Here is a 22,489-nt window from a genome sequence, read left to right on the forward strand (position 1 = left end):
CTCAAACTTCTACTGATCCACAAGTAGAAGTTTTTAGCTGCTAACTGGCTTTCATCTTTTCTGTCCCTGTAGTTCTGGATGTGTGGGGGAGGAGCCACCTCTCAGAGAAGCTCATCTTTAAACTCAGTCAGAAAAAACCCCAGGATATTGCTCTTCTTCCTTTGTGTGCCCACAAGTGCACAAGGCAGTATGTCAGAACTGCACTCTTTGGTCCCTTGTTTATATTAATGGGAGAGGATGCAGCTGTGGTGGCATTCAGACTAGTGCCAAGGTACAATGAAAGAGAGGAAGATAGTGCCAGCTACTGTAATCAGGTTGGTCATCTGCTTCAGTTGAAAAAAATGTCACTGGACAGGATTTGATTATTTTCAGTCACAGACCTACTTTCCACTATTTGCTTATTCCCACATTCATAATTTGTTCCCCTTTCAAGAGTAAAAAGCTTCTCTGCTAACAATCACACGTGTAGCAGACAGGTTCCCTCACTCTCTCTCTCCCTTCCTGACCCCCTTCCTTGGGAAATATTTTAGCTGAAGAACACCACTCAGAGCAAGCTACTCGGGAGAATGGTTAATTATTTTTGCTAGTAGTCTCCAAGGGTTTTTTTGGACCAATTGAACCACTTTCAGCTCCTAGAATTTTTATTACTTCAGGACTTGACAAAATGGAAGTGTTAGTTTATAATGCTGCTTCTGCTACTTCCCTCTTTATATCTCCATGGGAGGTTTGTTTCTAATTTCAAGTTCTTGGCCTGGCAGTCTAGGATGAATCTGTTTCTCTTGGTGCAAACTCTGGGAGTACTGGCAGGGGGTAAGTAAAAGAGAAAGAGACAACTGTCACTGAGTAACTTCAGCGGAGAAGAAAAAGTCATTCTGAACCAAGCTTGTACCATTGCTGATCTAGGACACAACTGGAGAACAGCTGTGCTCCCTCCTGCACTGAGCCACTCAGCTGAACCAAAGGGGTGAAGCTGTGCCCTGTGTTTTCACTCAAAGCACAGAGGAGAGCAGTGAGCAAGCCCTTCATGCTTCCCCTGAGCAGCTTGTGTGTTGTGTCAGCTGGGGACATGATCAGGGTGACAACCAACCACCCTCTTGGAACCTGTGGGGCTTGCTCTGCTCCAGTTCTTCAGCCCTGATTAATTCACTGTGCAGCAGCAGCTGGAAGCTGAACTGTTTTTTGTTGCCAGAAATTCAGTACTCGGCTGAGAGCTTCACCATTGCCTTTCACTGACAGAGAAGGACACGTTTTTTCAGGGAAATGCATGCATGCTGCAGTTCCAGGGAGCATTCTGAGCACACGGGCTTAATAAAGTCCTTGTGGGAGGGCATCTCTTGTTACCAGTCCTCTAGTTACCAGAACAAGCCTTACCGTGCAACACTATCTCTGCCTTTGTTTCCTGCCACAGCTCTTGCAGCAAATCTCAAATAATTTTCTTCCTTGCAGCAAATCTGAAATAACTCACTCATCATTTCCCCCTTTTGAGTAAAGGTAGCTCTGTGTAAGCCTCTCTTTATTAAATATGGAACAAACATATAAAGCCGTCAGATTAGAAAGACAAAGCTGTATATTAAAGTTGAAAATTAATATTAAAGCATCTATGACCCCCTTCTCTCCTATGCAGTACCTGAGAGTCCAACTCTTCTTACAGTCTATCATTGCACTAATGGTTACCTTAGTTGTGATTTTGGGTTACAGGTAGGCTCTTTCTTCTCCCATTTGTTTCCTTTCCTGTGTCTACTCACACTGTAGTAGCTATTAACCCACTGTTTTTCTCTGTTTATGTGTTAACTCTCAATGGCAGCACACTTTTTTGCCCCCAGCAGGTAAAAAATAAATTACCTTCCTCATACCTGCTGGGTAACTGCACATGACAAGGAAGAAATACCTAGTTCTACACAAAATAGCATTACCGAAGTCCCCTCTGCATAGCCCTGCATTAGGTTTGGTGAGCCAAAGCTTTGGACCATTAGCTCCTGTGCCACTTTTTTCAAGGAACTGAGCTTAAAGTAGGTGGGATACTTGTCTCCTCAATGTGCTCTGGCTCCTGACAACTGGAAGTGAAGAGGCACTAGGGCATCTTCATCAGTGTTTCAGGACTGCTGCTGTCAATGGAAGTGGGACATGTCCCAAGGGCTCTCCTCCAAGCACCTCTCTAATAATAGTGTGTTTAAAAAAGCACGGGTTGAGTAGTGCCTGGAGGTAATTGAGAGGTGAGTCTGAGTGTAGCCTTCCAGTTGACCTGCATGCAGTAGCAGCAGCTGGGATTTTCTTGGCCACCCACTGCCCATAGCTCTGAAATACAGTCTTCTGTCCCTCACCATCCTGCAATACGCAGGATCCCATTCTCACCTGGGTCTTTTAATGTGACCTTAGCGATGAGCTGCTCCTTTTCTGAAAGCCACAGTACCACAGCTGTACCACAGCTGGATGCTTGCAGCTGCTGCTCATATCACAGCACAGATGAGTTGCGAGGCCAGTGGTCTGTTCTTGTGTATCTTGCAGGAACAGTATCAGGGTCATGCATCTCTGTGCAACAGTGAAAGAAAGAGGGGGGGTGTAGGTACTCTAGAGAACAGTGATGGATTGATTATTCAAAGGCTGGTGATACCCACATTGGGAGTTTAAGCCAAAGGCTTAAAGTTGCTGCTCCCCTTACTTCATTCAGGGCCTAACATGAATCCTCAGCTCCATTTCAATGGAGGAGAACTGTTCCATATCCCCCTCCACATCCTATTTTTCTCTTCACTTTCCATCCCCTCTCCTGGGCCCTGGCCTGCAAACCAAACAGAGGAGCCTGGTTTTGTCCCAGTATTACCCACTGGGCTGGAATTCACTTGAGCACTGCTATATGCAGCAGCCAGATTAGTTACGTGCAGAAAGCTGCCTACTTAGGCGATTTAACCTAATTTCCACATCACTGCCTTCCTTTTTCGGCTCAGTGAAGTTGAAAACGCAGGGGCCCTGCTTCCTATTTCTCTCCTAGTACAGGATTACTCAATGGGGAGAGAGGGGACAAATCCGTGTGATCCATACCTGTGAATTAGCAGGAGGTGGGGTGTGCCCTGCGTACCTCAGGTCAGGCTGAGGGCACAGGCCGTGTGCTCAGGGATAAGGAAGTCTGTGGCCTTTCCCCAACCCTCCAACTTTCACCTCCAAGCAGCTGACTCCAAGTACTGGCTCTTGCAAGCTCTGGGCCATGAAGAGCAGATCACACTGACCTCGCCATTAAGTCATGGGGCGAGGATTCAGGTTTGGTAGGTTTAAGTATTAAACACCACTGAAGCCATGGAACACCACAGTTCCTCGGACCGAGCACCCAGAGCGCGCCATGGCCCAATGGTTTGGGCCCCTTTCCCCAGATGGGAACGGGGCTGGCATGGAGCGCCTTTCCCAGGTGTTTCTTTCACCCTCCCTCTCTTCCTTGCAGCTCCAGTGTCGGGGCAGGCCGGCCCTGGCCCCGTCACCTCCTCAGGGCAGCGGGCAGGTGCCAGCGGGCGCTGCCGTCGCCCCTCGGGGGCTGGGAACAGCGTCGGGGCCCAGGATGCCGGGCGGAATGCCGGTGTGGGATGAGGGACGCTGGACGACGCCGGACCCCCCCCCCCCCCCATGCCTGCTCCTTGCCGCGGGGAGGCGCTGGCCGGGCGGGGAGGAAGGCTCGGAGCCGCGGCCGGGGGAAGGCGGGGCGGCCCGGCAGGTGCGGGCGGGGCGGGGACGGCGGGGCTGCCCGGCCCTTGCCCGGCGCTGCGGGGCGGCGCGACCCCGCGTCCCGGTGCGGATCAGGCCCCGCCGATGGCTGCCCTGGGTCCCGCCGCCCCGCCGGGCGGAGCGGGGGGGCCCGGCGGCCGCCGGTGAGGCAGCGCGGTGCCGCCCCCGGGGCCGTGGTGGGCCGGGCCGGGACTGCCCGGCAGCGGCGGCGGCAGCAGCGGCGGCGGCGGCGGCGCCCGCCCCGGCCCGCAGCGCTCAGAGCGGCTCTCCCCCGGCGCCCGGGCGGCGCGGCCCCGGGATCGGCAGCGCTCCGTGCCGGGGGAAGATGCTGCCGGGGTCTATCCAGATCTCCGGGGAGACGCTGTCGGGGGCGGAGATCCGGGACATCTGCGAGAGCCTGCGGGAGAACTCGGTGCGGCTGCTGTCGCTGCGGGGCTGCCAGCTCTCCGAGCGGGACTTCGGGCACGTCTGCCGCGGGGTGGCCGAGTCCCGCTCCCTCGCGCAGCTCAACCTCAACCTGGGCATCGTCTCCAACATCAACCGCGTCAAGCAGCTGGCCGAGGCCCTGAAGACGAACCGCTCCGTTCAGTCCCTCTTGTGAGTACAGTGGGGCGGGGACTGCCGAGGGGGCCCCGGCCCACTCCCAGGCGGGGACGGCTCTTTCGGGGGTCCATCAGCTCGGGGCCAGGCCCTGGATTTGAGTCTTGTCAGAGGGAAAATGCCCTTGACGCTGCAGAGGAAAAGCCCCTGCCCGTCACCTGGCTGGGAGGGAGCCCCCGCCGGCTGGGCACGGCCTTGCTCTCAGTCCCGGTCCTCTCGCCCCTTCAACGCTGGCATCCCCTGCACCCCTCGTCCCGGCCGGGAGAGGAGGGCCACCGTAGCGGCCAGCCGACCCTAGCGACAGAGGCTTCCCAAATCTTTTTTGCCCACTTGGGGTTAGTATTTGTCATCCACCTCATTTTGTCTGCTTCTTCCTCCCTGTCAGGTTAGTTAGCCCCCAGGAAGAAGGCTCCGTAGTAATTTTCCCTTTTACCTGCACAGCCTCCATGGGAGTCCCCTGACAGATGCAGGCTTGGCCCTCCTCAACCCTGCTCTCTCCATCCACCCCTCGCTGGTGGCTCTGGATCTAGGAGACTGCATGCTGGGTGATGAAGGCATCAACCTTATCTGTGGGCTCCTGCCGCCTGATGGGGCCAAGTCTGGTAAGCACCAGGGGCTGTGGGCTGCTCAATGACTGGTAGAGCTTTCACATAGATCAGATGTATGCAGCACTAAATCCTCAGCCCTGGAGGAGGCGGACTCTATGGTTTGCCAGGGCTGAGGATTTCTTTCCCGTAACTTAAGAAAAGCAGATAAGCCAAGCAATAGATGAGTGGTTTCCTTGGGCAGGTTTGGGCTTTCTGCTACTGATCTGTCCTTCTGGCAGTTTGGAGCTCAGGAACTAACAGGTTGCCTCTGGTTCAATGTCAGCAGCATTTGAAACTGCAGGAGAGGAAAGCTTGGACTTCGAATTTATTATTTTGCATTTGTGTGTTGATAATCACCATAGATAAATACATTGTGTGCCCCTACCTCAGCACTTAGCTTTATTATCAGTGCCTGGGAGATGTCCCTGCTTGCAGGTGCACTCCATGAGTATGTAGTTGCATGGTCACAGCCTTCATGCCAAGACTCCGGTCTTCGCAGGGAATGATCTTTGGTGGTGTGAGGCCAGTGACCCACTCAAGCTGAGATCTGGCATGTGCTGAGATAATACCGCTCCTTTCTTCTCACCCTCAAAGTGCTTTCCACCTTTTCCCAGCACCTCCTCCTCTGTATGCACGATACCACTGACGCTGTTATCTCTGCTGGCCACCCCTCTCAGCAGGCTTCAGAGCCTACTGTCCCTGTTATCCTCTCTCCAGCCTGTCACCTCATGCAGCCTTCTTCGCCCATTCAGTTGTCTCACACACCCCTTAGTTTCCATTGTGTTTGCTATTTAGGATAAGCAGGATGCAGATTGGGAGAGCAGATAAGTGGGGCAGTTGCAGCACGGTTAAATGAAGGGCCACAGCTGAAGGCAGTGAAATATTTCACTGATCACTGAAATATGTGATGACAGTTGTCAGAGCAAACCAAGCCCGTAAGCCTTTCAGAGTACAGGGGACACAACCCAAAGCTGTTCTGGTGAGCTGAACAAGTTCTGTGACTGCTTTGGGGACCCTAAGGCTCTGGTTTGGCTTCTCTCTCTTCTCCAGGCCTCAAAGAGCTAACACTGAGTGCCAACCCAGGCATCACAAGTAAAGGCTGGGGACGCCTAGCCATTGCAGTGGCTCACAGCTCACAGCTCCGTGTGCTGAACCTGGACTACAACCCCCTAGGTAAGCTGGGGGCCGGGGAGGAGGAGCACTCCTGCCTGTCAGCATTTGTGTGATTTGCACCAGTGGGTGGCCAGGGACCAAGCTCTGGAAAGGCAGTAGAACATCAACAGTAGGATGGGGCAGTTCCTTGCATAGGTGCCCTCTGTTCCCCAGCAGCAAGTTCACCCTGCCAGGCACCTTCAGCTGCAGGAGAAGCCACCCTCACTGCTCTGCTTGTGTGAGGTGGCCACGTGCCCTGCGGAGAGATGCAAAAAGGAGGCTGTGCCTTGCCCACTCCACCGACTTTGTCATCACATTTGACCCTCCATGTATTCCTTCTTCCTGAAGCCCTGGGCACTGAAGCTGGCTTGGCAGATGCAGTATGTCCCCGCGCTCCCCCCTTCATCTTCCTGGAGGAGCAGGGAGGAGGAGGAGGAGAGCCTGGCACTCGTTGCCATGGAAACAAACTCTCTCTCCTGCTCTGCTGCAAGGTGGTGAGGAGGAGATCAGGCCGTGCCTCTCTGAGCATCAGGATGACACTCCCCTCCTCAACCTGTCTGCAAGCAGAACCTCCCCCAGGCCTTCTTCTCTGACCAGGTACCTCCTCTTGGACAGGAAAAGCCCCATGGTGTTACTTGACAGCAGTCTGGGTTTTGTTCCAAGAGAAGGTGTCACGGTTGTATGGCATCTTGGCACTTGACAAAGAATGTCAGAACGTATTCCAGAATCTTTTCTCTTCACCAACTTCAATCTTCATCCTCATCCTGCTGCCTCCCCCTACAAAATCTACCCCCGTTTCCAGGAAGGCAGTCTGCCAGCTGGTGCAGAGTCCACTCTCTGACTCCAGCCCTTCCCTAGACTGAAGTATTTAGTTCCTATTCTGTGTCTGGGATGCCCTACAGGGACTGTTAAAGGCCCTTGCTTCCTTGAGTGAGAAGGACATTTGAGAAGATATGGTTCCTTGGGGAATAAAACCAACTTCACAGTGTTCCTGTGGCACTCAATGACTGCTCCCATAACCACAAAATTGTGCACCTTTCCTTGTCTCTTCTCAGTTAACAGCTTTTTTTCTACCATGAGAATCCATAACAGATTTGGAAGGTTGTCTGATGGCAGAAATACTCAGAGGATGTTCCCATGACAGCCCCAGGTGCATGAGGTCATGTGGCATCAGTGAGGGAAGGCAGGCACTGCTGACAGCCCTGGTTTGCTCCTCCCACAGGTGACCAGGTAGCTGGGATGCTCGCTGTCGCTGTGGCCTCCAGTCGAACCCTCGAAGTGCTGGACTTGGAGGGAACAGGACTTACCAACCAGTCAGCTCAGGTATGGGAGCCCACAGTAACTCTACAGCATCACTGACACCTCATGGGCGCAAGTCTGGGATGACTGCAGAGGCCCCAGGACCCACACCTGCCTCCAGCCACACACTGGAGTTCACATTCACCTCCTTCCCTCCCTGCACCCAGAGGGGTTCTTGACTTCCCCTGGCCGTTTTCTTGGAAGAAATGAGGTTTGATTTTTGGCTGAGAATCAGAACTAAATCTCTGTGGGCAAACACAGGCCAAGACTCAGTTGCAGACTCTCCTCCCAGACCTCCAGCTTCCAGTGGTAAGAGGGAATGGGGCTGGATATGTGACAGCAAAGTGTAGAGTAGTCATTTCTTCTTTAGATAGAGACAGAAAATACAAGCTCAGCTCTTCTCACAGGAAGATGGGACGTCCTCAGTCTTTCATAAAGCCTAATGAAGGGAGGTCAAGGCCAAGGGAAGATAGAAGTAAGGAGAGAAGGGCTGGAGTTTGCAGGGAGACAAAGCACTGACACTCCACTCAGCCTTTGTGATGCTTGTCAGCCTGTTTATCTCACTCTCCCCCCAGACCTTGCTGGACATGGTAGAGAATTACCCCACAGCCCTTCGGACACTCATCCTGGCAGAGAACAACATTAGTCCTGAGCTGCAGCAGCAGATCTCTGATCTTCTCTCAGAGGGTGAGGAAGAGGAAGAGACAGAGGCCCACGAAGTAACAGCCAGGGAGAAGAACCCCTGGATCTGCCAGAACAGTAAGAGCTCTGGGAGCTGGGTGGGGGGGGCTGGTGAATGGGTCTGTCCCTTCTCCCCCTGAACTGGAATACATACAACCTCCATGGAATACATACACCTCCAGGCATGACCTTCACGTTAAATAGCGTTGGGCTGCACCACTCTTGGAAAGGCAGCCTCCAAGGACAATGCAGCTGCCACAAAGAGTGGAAATGGTACCTCTGAGGCATTTTCCCAGATGCTGCAGGAACGAAATCTGAAAGTCTTAAAACTCAAGCACAGGAATATTAAAGATCTTGGGAGCCTTTGCCAGATATCCTAGCCAAAACTTGTGTCATTCCTCACTGTTTCCAGAACCTCCCTGCAATCCACATAGCATCAGCTGTTCCTATTTCTACGTCCCAAACATGTGAAGGGTTAGCCAGGTGCCACCGTCTGCCTGTTGCTTGTAATGGAAAAAAGGTGTTTTACAGAGATAGCAGTAGCCTGATCTGTGTAGTTTGCGTATATGATATTGTATTTTGTCATGCCTACCTTGTGATCCAGCTGGTTTGAGGGTTTGCTTTTTTTACCTTCATTTGTCCTTCACCCCTCACAATTCTCATATCAGACTACCAGCAGACAAGCACAACCAATCCTTGAGCCTCAAAACATCTGGATTCTCATCTATTAAACCCATAAAAAAAAATTTAGTGACAGTTCGGCCAAGTTTTGCATCTAGTTTCCAGAAACTGATTCCTGAAATAGTGATTCCCCCTGCAGTAGTTTTGAATGTGCAGGACTGACACTAGAGATCTCCTCCCTCCCATCGAGGAAAAAAAAGATTTTTATTTCATTTTCAAAAGGCTTCTGGATGGGAAACTGGTATCCTGCTAAGTTTCTTACTTGCTATGCGGGCCCATTCTCCTTGCAGATTCACTTGCTGTGGGGAGAGTCACAGTGTTCCTGGCTGTTGCTCTGAGCCATGGCAGAGCCAGCAAGCTGCCCTCACCTCCCCAAGACAGGCAGGAGAGGGCTGCACAAACCCTCCATTCATGCAGTGCAGAAAGTATTTCCAGGCCTTTGCTGTTGTAGCATGGCTGATTGCCCACAACATTCCCTGCTCTTGGGAAGGCAACACCACCACCCTGTGTGGTGTTGGTTGGCTTGCAGCCTGAAGCCTGCCCCACCTGGACACTGTCTCTACTGAAAAACACTCGATGAGTGCAGATTTAAAGGTCTATGCAGGGCTGGGTAAGGGCACAGATGGGCCAGCACAGCCAGGATCACCTGCATGTCGGGGGTACTCAGACCTGATGTTCCTCTGGCCTCTTGCTGCGGTCTCTGCTTTCTCCCCCTCCCCAAAAATCGATTCTGTTCTGCTGTGTGGCCAGAGCAGGCCTAGTTCCTACTTAATCTCACACTTCTTTCAGCAGTTCCCTTCCCACCCCGCGGTGTTTTAATTCCTCATCCTCACCTCTGGACCTGGACTACAGCCCTGTGCTCTCTGGCAGCCCGAACGCTCATGCTTCTCTCTCTCTCTCGCCACAGATTCCAGCTCCCAGATGGTCCTGATGACGTCGGGCCTCGGTGACAGCCTCTTAGCAGAAACAGAAATGTAGCTGGGCTACCCTGCCTGCTTCTGCCGAGGACAGCCCCGTGCACCCTCCAGCCCCAGCTCCGCCGGGCTCCCCAGCCCTCTTCTCACACATCTCACCTCCTGTCGATGCCTCCCTCGGCTCTGAGCGCAGGAGCCTGGTCAAAGCGAATCTCTACACGCGTCTCTGTCGCCACACGCCTTTCGGCCGCTTGTGATTGTCCCCGTCGCCGCATGTGTAGCTCACGCCGCCCTGCCGCCCCCACGCCCGGCTGCGCCCGCAGGGCGCAGGCTGTATTTATTCAGATGTGTATAAGAGATGTCCTTTTTATCGCTTGTACTGCTGTCGCGATGAGACTTTTATAAAGGTCACAGATGTGGTGGCATCACTCGGCAGCGTCCGCCTCCGCCACTGTGCGACCCCGGGAGGGCGGGCCCTGGCAGGTATCGGCAGGGACCGGCGAGTATGGGCAGAGAGCGGCAGATGCGGGCAGGGTGTGGGAGGTGCCGACAGGGACGGGCAGGTGCCCGGCACGGGCAGGCACTGTGAGCCCCTGAAGGCCAGGCACGAGCAGGAGCCGCGGAGAGCCGGCAGGGGGCGCCGGTCCCTCGCCCGTCGCCTCACGGGCTCTCCCGCGCCTCCCGAGGCTCCACGACTCGGGCCCGGCCCTGGGGACAGGTCGGTGTCAGCCCGATTTTCTGTCCCCCAGGTCCTCCATCGGGCCAGGAAGAAGCGGGCTGGGCTAATCGAGCTCTGCAGGGAGCTTGACACCAGCCGTGCACACCCTGGTGAAGGCTTCAGCCCGCACCAGCACCGTGGGTTGCACTGCTTGGCCGAGCGTCCCTTGCTAACAAGGCAGATCGTGTTTCAAGACCCAGATTAGGCTAGAAGATTAAATTGTGGCAGCAGCTGCTGCTCAAGAGTGCAAGGAATAAAATCATTAATTACGGGGACAAAGAAACATGACACTCTTTCCAGTGTTAGGCTTGCATGCAGCCAGGTCAGAAAGGCACAGGCATCCTAACTTGGGAGATGGAGGAAAACTCATCACAGCCCTCTGACCTCTGCAGCACCCTTCAAAGTGAAAAGGAAACACTTCCAATTGCCTGTATCAGCATCCTGCAGGAACTCTCTACCTCATGTTTGGAGGGCTTCCTCTCTCAGGTATATCAGTCACCCCCAATCCTCCCTCCTCACACAAAATACCAAATCTAGAATTATAAATCTCTTAGGAACCCCAGCAAGGGGGTGTTATGTGGTCCCACATCACTCAGTTTCTGAAGTGACACTCTCAGATGACTCAAAAAAACCCAGCAACTATTAAAAGGATTAGCTACACCATATCCTACACTAGATGAGAATGTGGAGGTCTGCCAAGACAGATCAGTCAGTACAACCAGCAAAATATGTGAAATGGGGTAGGCAGAATCTTACGAGTAACAGTGAGGGCTATTTACAGCACTAGATTACAGGTCATATGATCACTGTCCCTGGAAGAGACAATGGGTGGCACACACAGTTCAACAAACTTGGGACACTGTACCATGAGTAGCTCTACACCCTTAGAGGCTCAGGATCGTTCCAGTCCAAGTCTTATCTAGAATCAAGTACAATATAGCCATTGCCACCTACTTTTAAAATAGTTTATTTCTGGTCTTAAAATATACATCAGTTTGAAAATTTCAGAAAAAAACACATTAGTTACAGATTAACAGTCTGGAGTTGGGACACTGGAAGTGGGATGGGCTCAAGGCCCAAGAGCCAATACTGCTGGAGATGGGCAAAAGTGCAGAGGACACAATGCCCACAGGGAAAGAGAGGGCTCTGCTTCTTGAGGTCACCACTCCCCACCTCAACCTCTGCCAACAGCCTAATACTGCAAAGCACAAGTGTCTGGGTGAGGTGCTGGGCATACGTTTACCACCTCTCCACTGTTTTGCTTTTCAGTCCACCTTGAACAAAAGCAGAGGCCAGCTCTGTTCAGCACCATCAGCACCAGCTGCCTCAGCAAAAGAGTTTTCACTCACCAGCATGCCAGGATTCAGGGGAGATAGGGCAAAGCCCCGGGGGGCAATGCCTCCCTCCCCCACTGCAGGCCACCAGCAGCCTCAGAGCCAGAGCAGCTCACTCAGTGAGCAGCCAACCCCAGGTGACACCTGTGAGGCAGGGTCCGGCAGCTGTTGCAGATGCAAACCCTCAGCAGTGCTGCAGAAGAACAAAAGAAATGCAGCAGTGGAGTGGCTGATGGCAGCAAACACAAGGACACCCCCCTGCCTCTCCATGACTGGGACAGGGGAGATAAACACTGTGGGCTCAGAGGAGGCTCCCACTGTCAGCACCAGCCTGTCTCCACAGCGAAACACTGCAGTGAAATACTGAGTCCCACCTCCCCACCAGACGGTGGCATCCAGCTCCACACTGCTCCAGGTGGGAAACAAGGTGAGTGTGTAGGCAGCAGCTCTGCCCAGGGTACATAAAACAACCTACAGAGCTTGCCAGAAAGGCCTGCAGCTCCCTTTCACTGGCCATGGAGCCTCCAGGCTTGAGCTGAAGCCCTGGCTAGCCCCAGCTACAAGCTGCAAGCCCCTTACAGAGACAGGGGTCTGGGGAGGGGAGCAGGGCCCCCAGACAGCTCTTGTCTGCAAATCTTGATGTAAGCATATGAACAGATGCTCCATCCTGGAGAGAAGGATGCTCTCCTACAGCCCAATGAAGAGCCTGCATGGCGTAGGGTGGGAGGACAACACAAACCCAACTCAAAAACCAGACAGCGGGCTGAGGGCAGGGCTTGAAGGGGGTATGGTGAATGGAACTGGGCTGTTCTCTGTCCCGCACCCCCATGGAAGCCAAGAAACACCAGACAGGACAAGGGCACAGGACAAAATTAAAACAGGAGGCCTGAGCTTTGCAAGCCCTCAAAAAAATACCTACATCTATAGACCTCTCCCCTTCCCTCCCCCCACAACAAGACGCTGAGCACACAAGACTGAGAAGAAAAGTCACACAATATCACACTACGCTAGGAAAAACACGCAGAGAGCCCTACCCAGAAAGGGAGGCCCCAGAGAGGCACCAGAGCCTGGGGACCCCAAGGGAAGGGGGCGTGCAAGGAGACCCTGGTGAAGGGCTGCTGCCATGAGGTAGTGCATCTGCAGGGAGCAGCTCCTCAGCATGCTGCCCTCGCATCCCTGCTGGCCCTGCACCAAGCCCTTCCCAGAAAAGCCCGGTAGCATCCTTCACGCCTTGCTTGCCTGAGGCAAGACCTTGTTCTTAAATCTGGAGGGGTTTCTGCAGGCTGGAGGCCAGGATCAGAGGGAAGCACAGCTCTGATAGCTGAGACTCCTCAACACACCCTCAGTGCAGGCATCAGACCGGCTGCCAACGGCTGTGTCTGTTTATGCAGGGTGGGGGAAAGAAAAAACAATACACCCCAAAACCAAAGGCTTGGAAAGAAGAAAGCAGCCCACCCAAGAGCAAAGCATCAGCACCGTTCAAACAAAACAGAGCACAGAGAGCAGGGGAAGAGGTGTGAGGGAGGAGACACAAAAATACAAACCCCAGCACCCAGCAGGCATTGCCTCCCTGAACCACCTCAGCAGGCAGCACCCGTGCCCAACACCAGAGCACCACCCCTGTGTGTTGCCTCAGTGGGGAGCAGGTGCTGAGCCCAACCCTGGAGACACAGGACAGCGACCTGCAGAGGAAGATTCTGGAGACCCACCCAGTGGGAGGCTGGGAAAAACAAAACCCAGCAGGAAAATGAGACACCAGCAATCCCAGCACATCCCCACGGCACACAGCCATCTGCTGGGAGAGTCCTCGTGCCCCACTCACAGCCCCTGGGGCTCCCAGGGAATCAGACACCACCACACAGGCACTCTGCCCTGTTGGCACAAGTTAAAAGAGAGCAGAGCAGCTGCGGGGAAACAACACAAGAGCACCCAGGGCCTCAGGTACCTGAGTGGGAAGGGGGAGGAGAGCAAAAAGAGGTACAGGCACCAGGACGAGGGGTACCAAGAACTAGCTCTGGTACAGGCACCAGTGTGAGGCTGTGAAGAGAGCTGCAAGTGTGTCGGGGCAGTGGGTGTGCTTCTGCACACTGTGTGTGCTTGTACTGTGGGTCTGATGTGCTGGAGAAGAGAGATCCCAGCTCTTCTAGGTAGCAAAAGAAGAGAATAAATACAAAATCTCAAAGCAGATTTCCTCCGGGAGGAGGGTACTAAGGGAGGCTTCTCCCTCAGGTGGACTGATGGGGGCATCCCACAGCTCTGCTAAGTGTGGCCGCTTCTTGCTCTGCCTCAGCTGAGAAGGTTGCCCTGTTCCTGGGCTTGTGTCAGACTGTCTTTGCGATGTAAGTGGTGCACCCCCATCCTCTTGGGGCTGCGGTGTGGCCGACTGAAAGGAGGCTTGGCCCTGCCTTCTCCGCTTTCCTCTTGGACACCTCCTTGGCTGCTCTCCTTGTTTGCCTGGAGCAGCATTTCTCTCTCCTCAGCTGGGCTCTCAGGCAAGCCAAGGTCTACATAGTCCTTGTGCTTCTCTGGTGAAGGGCTTTCAGGCTCAGCAGTGCCTCCGCTGCTTTCAAGCAACAGCTTCTGGGCTTCATCCTGGGAGAAATCTGTACCATAGTCTGAGGAGAAATGGCTCCTGCGGGCTCTGGACTCGGTGCTATCTGTGTCCACGCTTGAGTCCCGGCTCACAGTCCAGCTGCAGCTCTGTGCAGACTCTTCACCATCCGAGTAAGCCGAGGCTGCCCTACCCAGCTCCTGCATGGAGCGGCTGAACCTCTTCTGGAGCTCGGGGGCTGTGTCACGGCTGAAGGCCGTGCGGTTCATCAGCACTCGCTCCGAGGTGGGGGGTGCCTTATCCACAAACATACGCTGCCAGTTAGCCAGCAGGTCCTCCTCAGAGCTGGCAGAGCTGGCAAAGGCGCTCGGGATTTGGGGAGGGCTGCTGAATGGGCTGCTTTGGGAAGAGCCGTGAGCCCTGGCTGCTTTGGGGGACTGCTGACAGGAACAGCTGGAGGCTGAACGGCGCCCTTCTGAAGCAGGGCTGCTGGGGAGTGTCCGCTGCCTGTCGCAGCTCTCATCTTCGCTCTGTACCAGGCTGAGGGAGATGGCCTGGCGCGTAGCATATGTACAGTTGGGCAGGGGGCTGTTCTTTGGGATCCTCACCTTGTCCTCTGAGAACTCAATCACTTTGCGCCCTGGGTACATAGGATGGGGAGGTGAGGGTGTAGGGTATGGGCTTAGCTTCTCAAAGGCAGGCACCTCCTCAGGCACACTTTCCACACTACCCTGCGGCTTGCAGCCACCGTTCTGCTGTTTCCCCACATCTCCTCCCTCCTTCCCCATCTGCCCTGCACTGTTGCAGGCATCCGGAAGGGCTCCACTCATGTCCACATGCACAAAGACATCCTCAGCCATGGGACAGCTGCCACTGCTAGACTTAGCTGAATTCAGAATCAGGGACTCTGGTTTCTCCAAAACTCTGGCGATAACTGAGGTGGGCACAACGTCAGATGGAGCCAAGGTGTGGGCTGCCTCTTGGCCAGGGCCTGCAGACTCCTGCGTGCTGTGCAAATGCTTATTCACCATGTCCTGCAGCTCATAGGGAAGCTAGGGAGAAGGAAAAGGACATTAGAAGGGGGCTGCCACGCAAGTAATTTAGTTTCATATAATCTGATTTTTCCAACCAACCTACATGTGTATTTTGTAGTCATTACTTTGACCCTAACATTCACCTATCCTGCCTTCAGAAGGGTATCTTTTCTCAAAGCAAACCTATGAGTGACTAACAAGGCTCTCTAGCTGTCCCAGCAGTCATGCTTCTAGGCCATGGTTCACAGGCCCCATTTGGCAAAGTGAACAGGTAAAGACAGCATGTGAGCTCAGCCCCACATGCCTGTGAGCAGAGAGATAAGGCCCAGCCAGCACATGCTAGGAAGGGGTCTATTGATCTGTGGAAAATCAGCTGGTGGTTGCACTGAAGTGACTCAACAGGCCCCACTGCTGAGATCCACAGTGCTCCCTGAATGCGTAATTGCAGCCATGCTGCTTTGGCAGCCTGCCTGCAGACCAGGATCGATGCCTTCCTGTGTTCCTACCAACTCCAACACATCACCCCACTTCCCTACTCTCTCCATTTCAGAGAGACAAACATAGGGCTTATTACCAAAGTTGTTGGACTGAGGTCTCACCAGGGGGAAAGCACTACCCCTTGTCCTGCAAATGGGCACTACTGCTCTCCCCATCACCCTGCCAAGCTGCCCTCATCTGGGTCACCATAAGCAAGTAAAGCATGAAGTGGAGGGCAGAGGTCCCCAAGCCATTCAGTGACACAGTGAGGTCTGTCCCATCACAGCCAGAAGGAAACTGCACCCACATCTGGGAATGCAGGGCACACTGCATAACAACAGCTGGCTGTGAGGCAGGCTGTCTGCACAGCTGCTCAGCACCAAACCCCCTCCAGTGGCAGCCATGTGGAACACAGCGCTCTGGGGGGCAGAATTCAAAGCTCCAGAGAGGGGGGACAGCTGGGAGAGAGGTCAAGGTTACCCCAGCAGTAACTGATACAGTGACCTCAAGAGTGCTAATTTGAGACACAATGGGGGAGGGTGACATAGTGGTCACCTGCTAAGTTAAAAAAGACAAGCATGTAGTTTTGCTGAGAGGAACACAAGAAGGGACAGAGACTAGAGGTATGGCAAAGAGAGAGCTGGGATAATGGCCTGGATGATACTTTCAACCAAAGAACTGATGCTATTAATGTGAAAGGAGATGACAGCAGGATGAGCTGAACTGCCCTGACCCTCATCCCTCCCCACAAGGGGTGTAAGCTGGTACCAGCTTCTCCTGCTCAGATGGCCTAGAAACCCCTGAATGCTGCCTCCTCACACTTTTCTCCTCAGAGCAGTAAGTGATGTCAGGTTGGACTACTGCTGCTTCTTATGAGGCAGTATGGCCCTTCCATGTGGCCAGGTGAGGAAGGAAGAAGGATGAAGCAGAGTAAGAGAGAGGTCTGTCCTCCTGCCAGCTACCAGCACACACCCAGCAGGCTATCAAGTTCAAGGTTATTGTGCTTTTTATAACAGCTCCTGGCTGAACTGTGAAATGGAGCTGTCATGAAAGAGGAGCTGGCAGAAGCTCTGTGCTGCCTTCTCGGTGGTAACGGGAACAGGAACCTCCCCCCACCTTCTGAGACTGAAGGATGAGAGGCCAGCAGCCCTGCGGAGAAAGCTGGAGAAAGCAAACACAGTCAAAGCCCATGAGCCATTCTTCCCCACCACAGCAGAATTACTACTCACATCAGCAAACTTGTGGTTCCTGAAGTGAGACTTGTTACACTTGAGCAGCTGTACTGCAAGGTTACAGTCCTGTCGATAGCGTTCCTGCAACAGAGGGCACAGCTGTGTAACACTGTCAGACTCGCCCAAACTTACCCAAAAAGGCACCACCTGAGCAGATACTGCTTGAACAGAAACCAGAAGAGGCATCTGATGAATTGCTCATGAGGGCACTGCCATTCCCTCCTCCCCATACTTTTGTATATTTTCTTACAACTCAGCCAAGGTGTCCCTCCCTCTCAACTCGTCCTTGTTGCCAGCATATCCTCTGACAGTGTATCAAAGCCCCTCTCCCTCTGGAGATTCTCATCACCCCCAAAAATCCTTTTATTTTCTCTCCCATCCCACATCTCAGCCATATCTGATGACGCAGACAGACTGGAGGGAGTTGAGAGCAGTTAACAGAGTCAAGCACCGGACCCAGGAACTTCTATATTAATGGTGCAGAAAAGGCATCAGCTCCCTCCCAGCTCTGGAGTGAATGGCCCCTCCATAGGTACAGCCCAGACTCAGATCAAACCCTAACCTTAAAAGAGGAAATGCATCAAACTTGAAGATCCATTGTTCCCTCTTCAACCCCTCAGACCCTCTTCTCTTTGTCTGTCCCTGCTATCGTGTACAGCTCCTGCACTTCCATACACACTGGAGTCATTCACGTGCTCCTTTACACTAGTGACTTTGAACAAAAGGAAAAGCCCACACCTCACACACTTTTACAACCATTTGCAGACTGACACTTACATTGAGTTCCTCCAGCTTATTGATGGTGGTTTTGGCATCAAGCAATTTATTAGTGAGCTCTACAATCTCCCAGTCCAGCGTCTTGCGGTCCATTTCTGCCTTTTTAATCTGGGATGTAAGAACACCGTGTTTAAAACTCCCTAGCACAGAACCTGGCTTCACCACCCACCTCAGCCCAAGCATAGCACAACGACATGTTCAGCTGGGAAACAAAAAACTTCCAGACAGACAGACAAGGGAGACCTCTTCAAAGGAAGGTGATTCCAAAAGCCAAATGGGACCAGCCACTCTGCTAGCTACAGAGACAACAGGTTGAGTCTGAACCTCCTTAATGCAGTATCTCTTCTTGCAGCACCGGCATGTTTCCTCCCTGCCCCTGGTTCCCACTGTGCCTCAGAAAAAGGTAGTGGTTTTGAGTGATCAATCCCAACCAGCCACTGGTAGCAAAGACCTCTGAGATTGTGACACCCAGCCCTCCTTCCTGGGGAAATCATCACAAGAATACAGCCTGAAAAGATCCAGCAGTCAACACTGAATGGACAAAAGGGGAAAGGCACCATCTTGAAAGAGTTTAAGCCTTGCTCTAGTAAGTAAAAGGACCTGTCGCTTCATTTGAAGTTCAGCTAATGTCCTCCCTAAAGCAGGCAACCTTGCCTCCTCAGACTCCCTCACCGTTCAGGTACAGAGCTGACAGAGACCCAGCTGTAACAGCAAAGAGGGACAACAGCTCAGAACAACCAAGCTGCTGCTGTCTCAAGAAGTTCTTCCAAACTGCCCAAGGGTGTTGTGAGACTGTGAGCAGCAGGGCCAGCTGTGCGTCACAGATACAACACAGTGACAGGCAAGGGGATAGGGGAGCCAGTACTTCCCCAGTGTGCAGTCTCTTGAGGCACCAGCATAATGAATAATTGGTAGTGAATATTAACTCAAGAAATTAAAGTACTAGAATCAAAGAAATCTCATCCTGGGCTACATAGAGGCAATCAGCACCTCAGCTATTTGACTTGCCTGCTCACAGCTCAGAAGGGGAAGGAAAGGGAGCAAACGAGGCTCACAGCCATCCACACCTTGTGCAGTGCCGCAGCTTATGGGCACCACTTCCCAACATGCCATGCTCCAGCTGGCTCAGAGTCAAACACTCTTTAAGATGGAGCCCTGCAAGCTAGGGCCTGCTGCATCTGCGGGCAGCTGCTGGATACCAGGTGAGCCCTTGGCTGGACGAGGGCTGGGGCCCCTCCATCTGAGATGGTGTATGTGGGATTGACAATGAGACCAACAGGCTGAGACACGTAAAGAGGAAAAAGGAAAAACACACAAACGAAAAGACGCAACTGCAAAAATCCAGCTTTGGCTGAGAGAGGCCTGAGAGGTGAGTGCGCCCAGAGTGTGCCAGCGGCAGCGTGGGGAGGAGAAAGAGAAAGAGAGGGGGAGGGAGAGAAAAGAAACAGCCATGAGTGTTATGAATGCACACAACAGACATACACACACATTGGCTTTGCTCTGACTGCCCCCATCCTCCCAGGATAACCACCCCAAGACTTGCTGACACATCCCTGACATTTTGAGAGGGACTGAAGCAACATGACGGCATATCATGCAATTATGTTTGTGAGGAATCAGAGCTCTCATGCATGACCAAGTATGGGCTCAGTAAATCAAGAAAACCACTCATGACACCAGCCAGAATGGGGAGTAGATGGTCATGGCCAGAATCTCATCCCTCACCCACTGCCACATCTGCTGGGTAAAGACAGGGTCCCTTCTCCCATCTGCTCCTAACACACACTGGTCTCTTCCACCTCATCTCTCTAGTGACTTAATAGGGCACTCACCAGGGCATGCAGCTTCTCCTCCAGGTCCTGGTTGGTTCTCTGGGAAGCAGTGTAGCTATTCTGCAACCTACAGAAACAAGATTGTATGCTTGGGAACGGATCTCAGGCACCTACTCAAGCTGCCTTCATAGGTGACAAGAAAACCACCAATTCTGGAATTCAGAAAGACTGCTGCTAAGACAGCCAGGCATATTAACTGTGCCACACCTCTGACACATGATGGCTTTCAGACCCCAAGTTACTGGAGGTAAGATGAGGCTGGCAGGATGAAAGGATCCTGCAGGAGGTGATGTAGACAACTTTGAAGGACTCCTCTGAGCTATGTCACATCTAAGCATATGACCAGTGACTGCACTGGTTTTTAACTGAGGCACTTCTCAGGTAAAGCAATGATGTATTTTCTTGCAGCCACCGGTGGCTTTTTTTTGCACACATGCTTACATCCAACAGATTAAGAATTCCCTGTCATCAGCCTTTCATGCTGGCAGCATTCCTATACTGTACCTGGGAAGAAATAATGGCTGCAGGGCCTTATCTCCCCTAGAGCCCGGAGTTGCACCTTTTCAAGGATGCAGCACACCTTTGATTTGCACAACAGGGCACAGCCTGCTCACGCCAGCTGAGGCAGTCTTTGGTGTGAGGGATCTTTCTAGCTCTACCCCTCTCATTTTCTTTGTCATACCTACGGAATTTGTCCTTGAACTTCTCCAGCTCCTCACGGTTCTGGCCCAGCTCCATCTCCAGGTAGTCCTGACCTGACTCCAGTTCCCTCTCCATTGCCTCCATTTTGTTAGTCACGTATGTCAGCCGTCGACGAAGCTCCTCATTCTCATGCTGCAGTAGCCTGGGGCAGGAACCAGGAGCAAGTTAGCACTGAGTGCACAAGGAGTGTTCCACACGGGCACCCCCACCCCACTGGCCTGCACTAGGGCCCAAGAGCCCTCACAGGGGCCCCAGGAAGTCAGGAGCTGAACGCTCAGGAGACTCCAACACATGAAGCAAGAGATACATCTCTGTCAGGACAGATAGACCAACACCCTTGGAGCAGGGGCAAAGAAGCGCATGCCAGCTGGGTAGTCATGGCTCCCAACGCCCTCTTGGGTTACAGTGCTTGCATAAAGACAGATGAGCTGAACAGCTCCAGTGTCCCTCACTGATGAATGAAAACCAATCAATAATTTATCCCAGTCCAAGTTAGAAGAATAGAAGGGAAAAATCCTCTCTCCACCTCTGTTAAAGACTTGATCTACTTTCTTTCACATCCACCAACTCCCTCTGCCTGCACCTGCACTGGGGGTCCATGTTCCCTCCTCCTCCAGCAGGAGGGACATGCAAGGCACAGACCAAAGCTCTGCCCACATGGCCTCAAGGAAGATCGAAGATCTGAGAGGAGCCTGCAGGGCCAGTCAGCTTCACTGTGCAGGTGGCACAGGCAGGATGTGAGGAATCAGCACCCACACAGTTGCAGCATGACAGGCATAAAGGGGGAGCAGGACACTTACTTCATCCTTTCTGCATCCGTCAAGGGTTCCTGCACAGGGAAGAAAACAGCCGTGAGATTCTTAGAAAAGGAGTTGGTCTCTCGCACTGTACTAAAAGGCAGTCTTGGTTGCTAGACCCTAGCTGTGACTCTTCCTGCCCTGCTCTGACAGTTCATAGTTGGCAAGCTTAGAGCTACAAGGATTTGTACACACTGCTCGCCTGTCTGATACCAAAACACACTGTGTGTTCTGGTTCAGGGTAGAAGAGCTGGACTAGAAACCACCACACAAGTTAGGTAACTTTACCCTCCCATAGTGCAATCTCAGCATCTCTTGTAACATTACCACCTTGGCAGGTGTTTCAGCTTCCTCTTCATCCACAGCTGGTGGGCAGCAGGAATCTCACAGGCTAGCATACACAGGATTCACTTGTCACCACAGCAATCATTTGTGGGGCCCCTGAAGCCCCACAAAAATCATGAGAGAGAATCATTTGGGAGCTGAATAACGTGGCTACCAATTATACCACCCAGACTGTGCTGCAAAAAAGGTTTCTTTCTGCAAAGCTAAAACCAGCCAAAACCAGCCACTGTAACTATTCTACGATAGCAGAAGAAACACTAAAGGTCAGAAAAGCCTGTAAAAGAAAATGTTGTGGGCAAGATCCCCAGAGATAGCTGGAGCAGGGCCCTGCAGAACAAGGAGACAGAGAGCAGTGAAAAGAGCACACAGCTCAGCTATTTTGAACTCTCTGTGCTAACCCATGAGATGGCTGCTGCCTGACAGGATGGCTGGGAGGTATTTAATTAGCACTAGAAGTAACTGTGTTTTTTGTGAAAGCCCAAGACTCAAACCATTCTCACAAAGTCCAAACTGCCCATGGATTATTTTCAGTACTTGATACCAAGAGCACTTCACAAACCCAAGTGCTGGCACACTTTATAGATTATTAGTTGTCTAAAGTACTATTAGACTATTAAGTGTCAGAGTCAGCTTTGGGCTGAGAGACCATGTCCAACAGCCAAGGACGAGGCTGTTGAGCTGCTAATACCTCCATAAGGCACACCATCCCAGTTCTGCCCTTAAGACATCGTGGGGCTGCTTCCTTTATTAATTCACACTTTAAAAGAACGGTCTTTAACACCTGCATACACCCTCCTACTCCTAAGGGCAAAGCATCAATCCATTCTTTTCTTACCTCCTGATTCCACATGGCAAACAGTTAATTCACATCTAGCAAATGCCTCCCCGGTCCCCACAAATACACAAACAGCAGATGATAGTGACCAGGCAAAGGGGATAACGTGATTCTTATTAATGCACGGTAATGGCATTGCCTCCAAGCAGGCTAGAGAAAAGAGGAGAAAGCTTAAAGGACCTGAAACAGCCATCATACAAAGATCCAGTACCCTGAGACAGCCAGGCACAGGG

General features: G+C 52.6%; 2 protein-coding genes across 3 annotated transcripts in view; one reads left to right on the forward strand and one right to left on the reverse strand.

The window, feature by feature from the left end:
• Positions 1-3,711: 3,711 nt before the first annotated feature.
• LRRC73 (leucine rich repeat containing 73) lies at positions 3,712-10,050 on the forward strand. Its single transcript, XM_058836695.1, has 6 exons — positions 3,712-4,305; positions 4,750-4,910; positions 5,946-6,068; positions 7,270-7,370; positions 7,922-8,105; positions 9,616-10,050. The coding sequence occupies exons 1-6, from the start codon at positions 4,034-4,036 to the stop codon at positions 9,684-9,686; spliced, it is 912 nt and encodes a 303-aa protein (XP_058692678.1). The 5' UTR covers positions 3,712-4,033; the 3' UTR covers positions 9,687-10,050.
• Positions 10,051-12,862: 2,812 nt separating this feature from the next.
• TJAP1 (tight junction associated protein 1) overlaps positions 12,863-22,489 on the reverse strand; it is a 38,942-nt gene continuing 29,315 nt past the window's right edge. For both annotated transcript variants that reach the window (XM_058835064.1, XM_058835065.1), the window contains 6 exons: positions 21,080-21,108; positions 20,260-20,421; positions 19,578-19,644; positions 17,746-17,853; positions 16,966-17,049; positions 12,863-15,277 (listed from right to left, as the gene is read on the reverse strand). In XM_058835064.1, the coding sequence (XP_058691047.1) occupies positions 13,961-15,277; positions 16,966-17,049; positions 17,746-17,853; positions 19,578-19,644; positions 20,260-20,421; positions 21,080-21,108 (1,767 nt within the window). In that variant the 3' untranslated portion in view covers positions 12,863-13,960. The remainder of the gene's footprint in view (positions 15,278-16,965; positions 17,050-17,745; positions 17,854-19,577; positions 19,645-20,259; positions 20,422-21,079; positions 21,109-22,489) is intronic.

The sequence above is a fragment of the Poecile atricapillus genome, chromosome 3 (genome assembly GCF_030490865.1).
Source record: "Poecile atricapillus isolate bPoeAtr1 chromosome 3, bPoeAtr1.hap1, whole genome shotgun sequence".
Taxonomy (NCBI): domain Eukaryota; kingdom Metazoa; phylum Chordata; class Aves; order Passeriformes; family Paridae; genus Poecile; species Poecile atricapillus.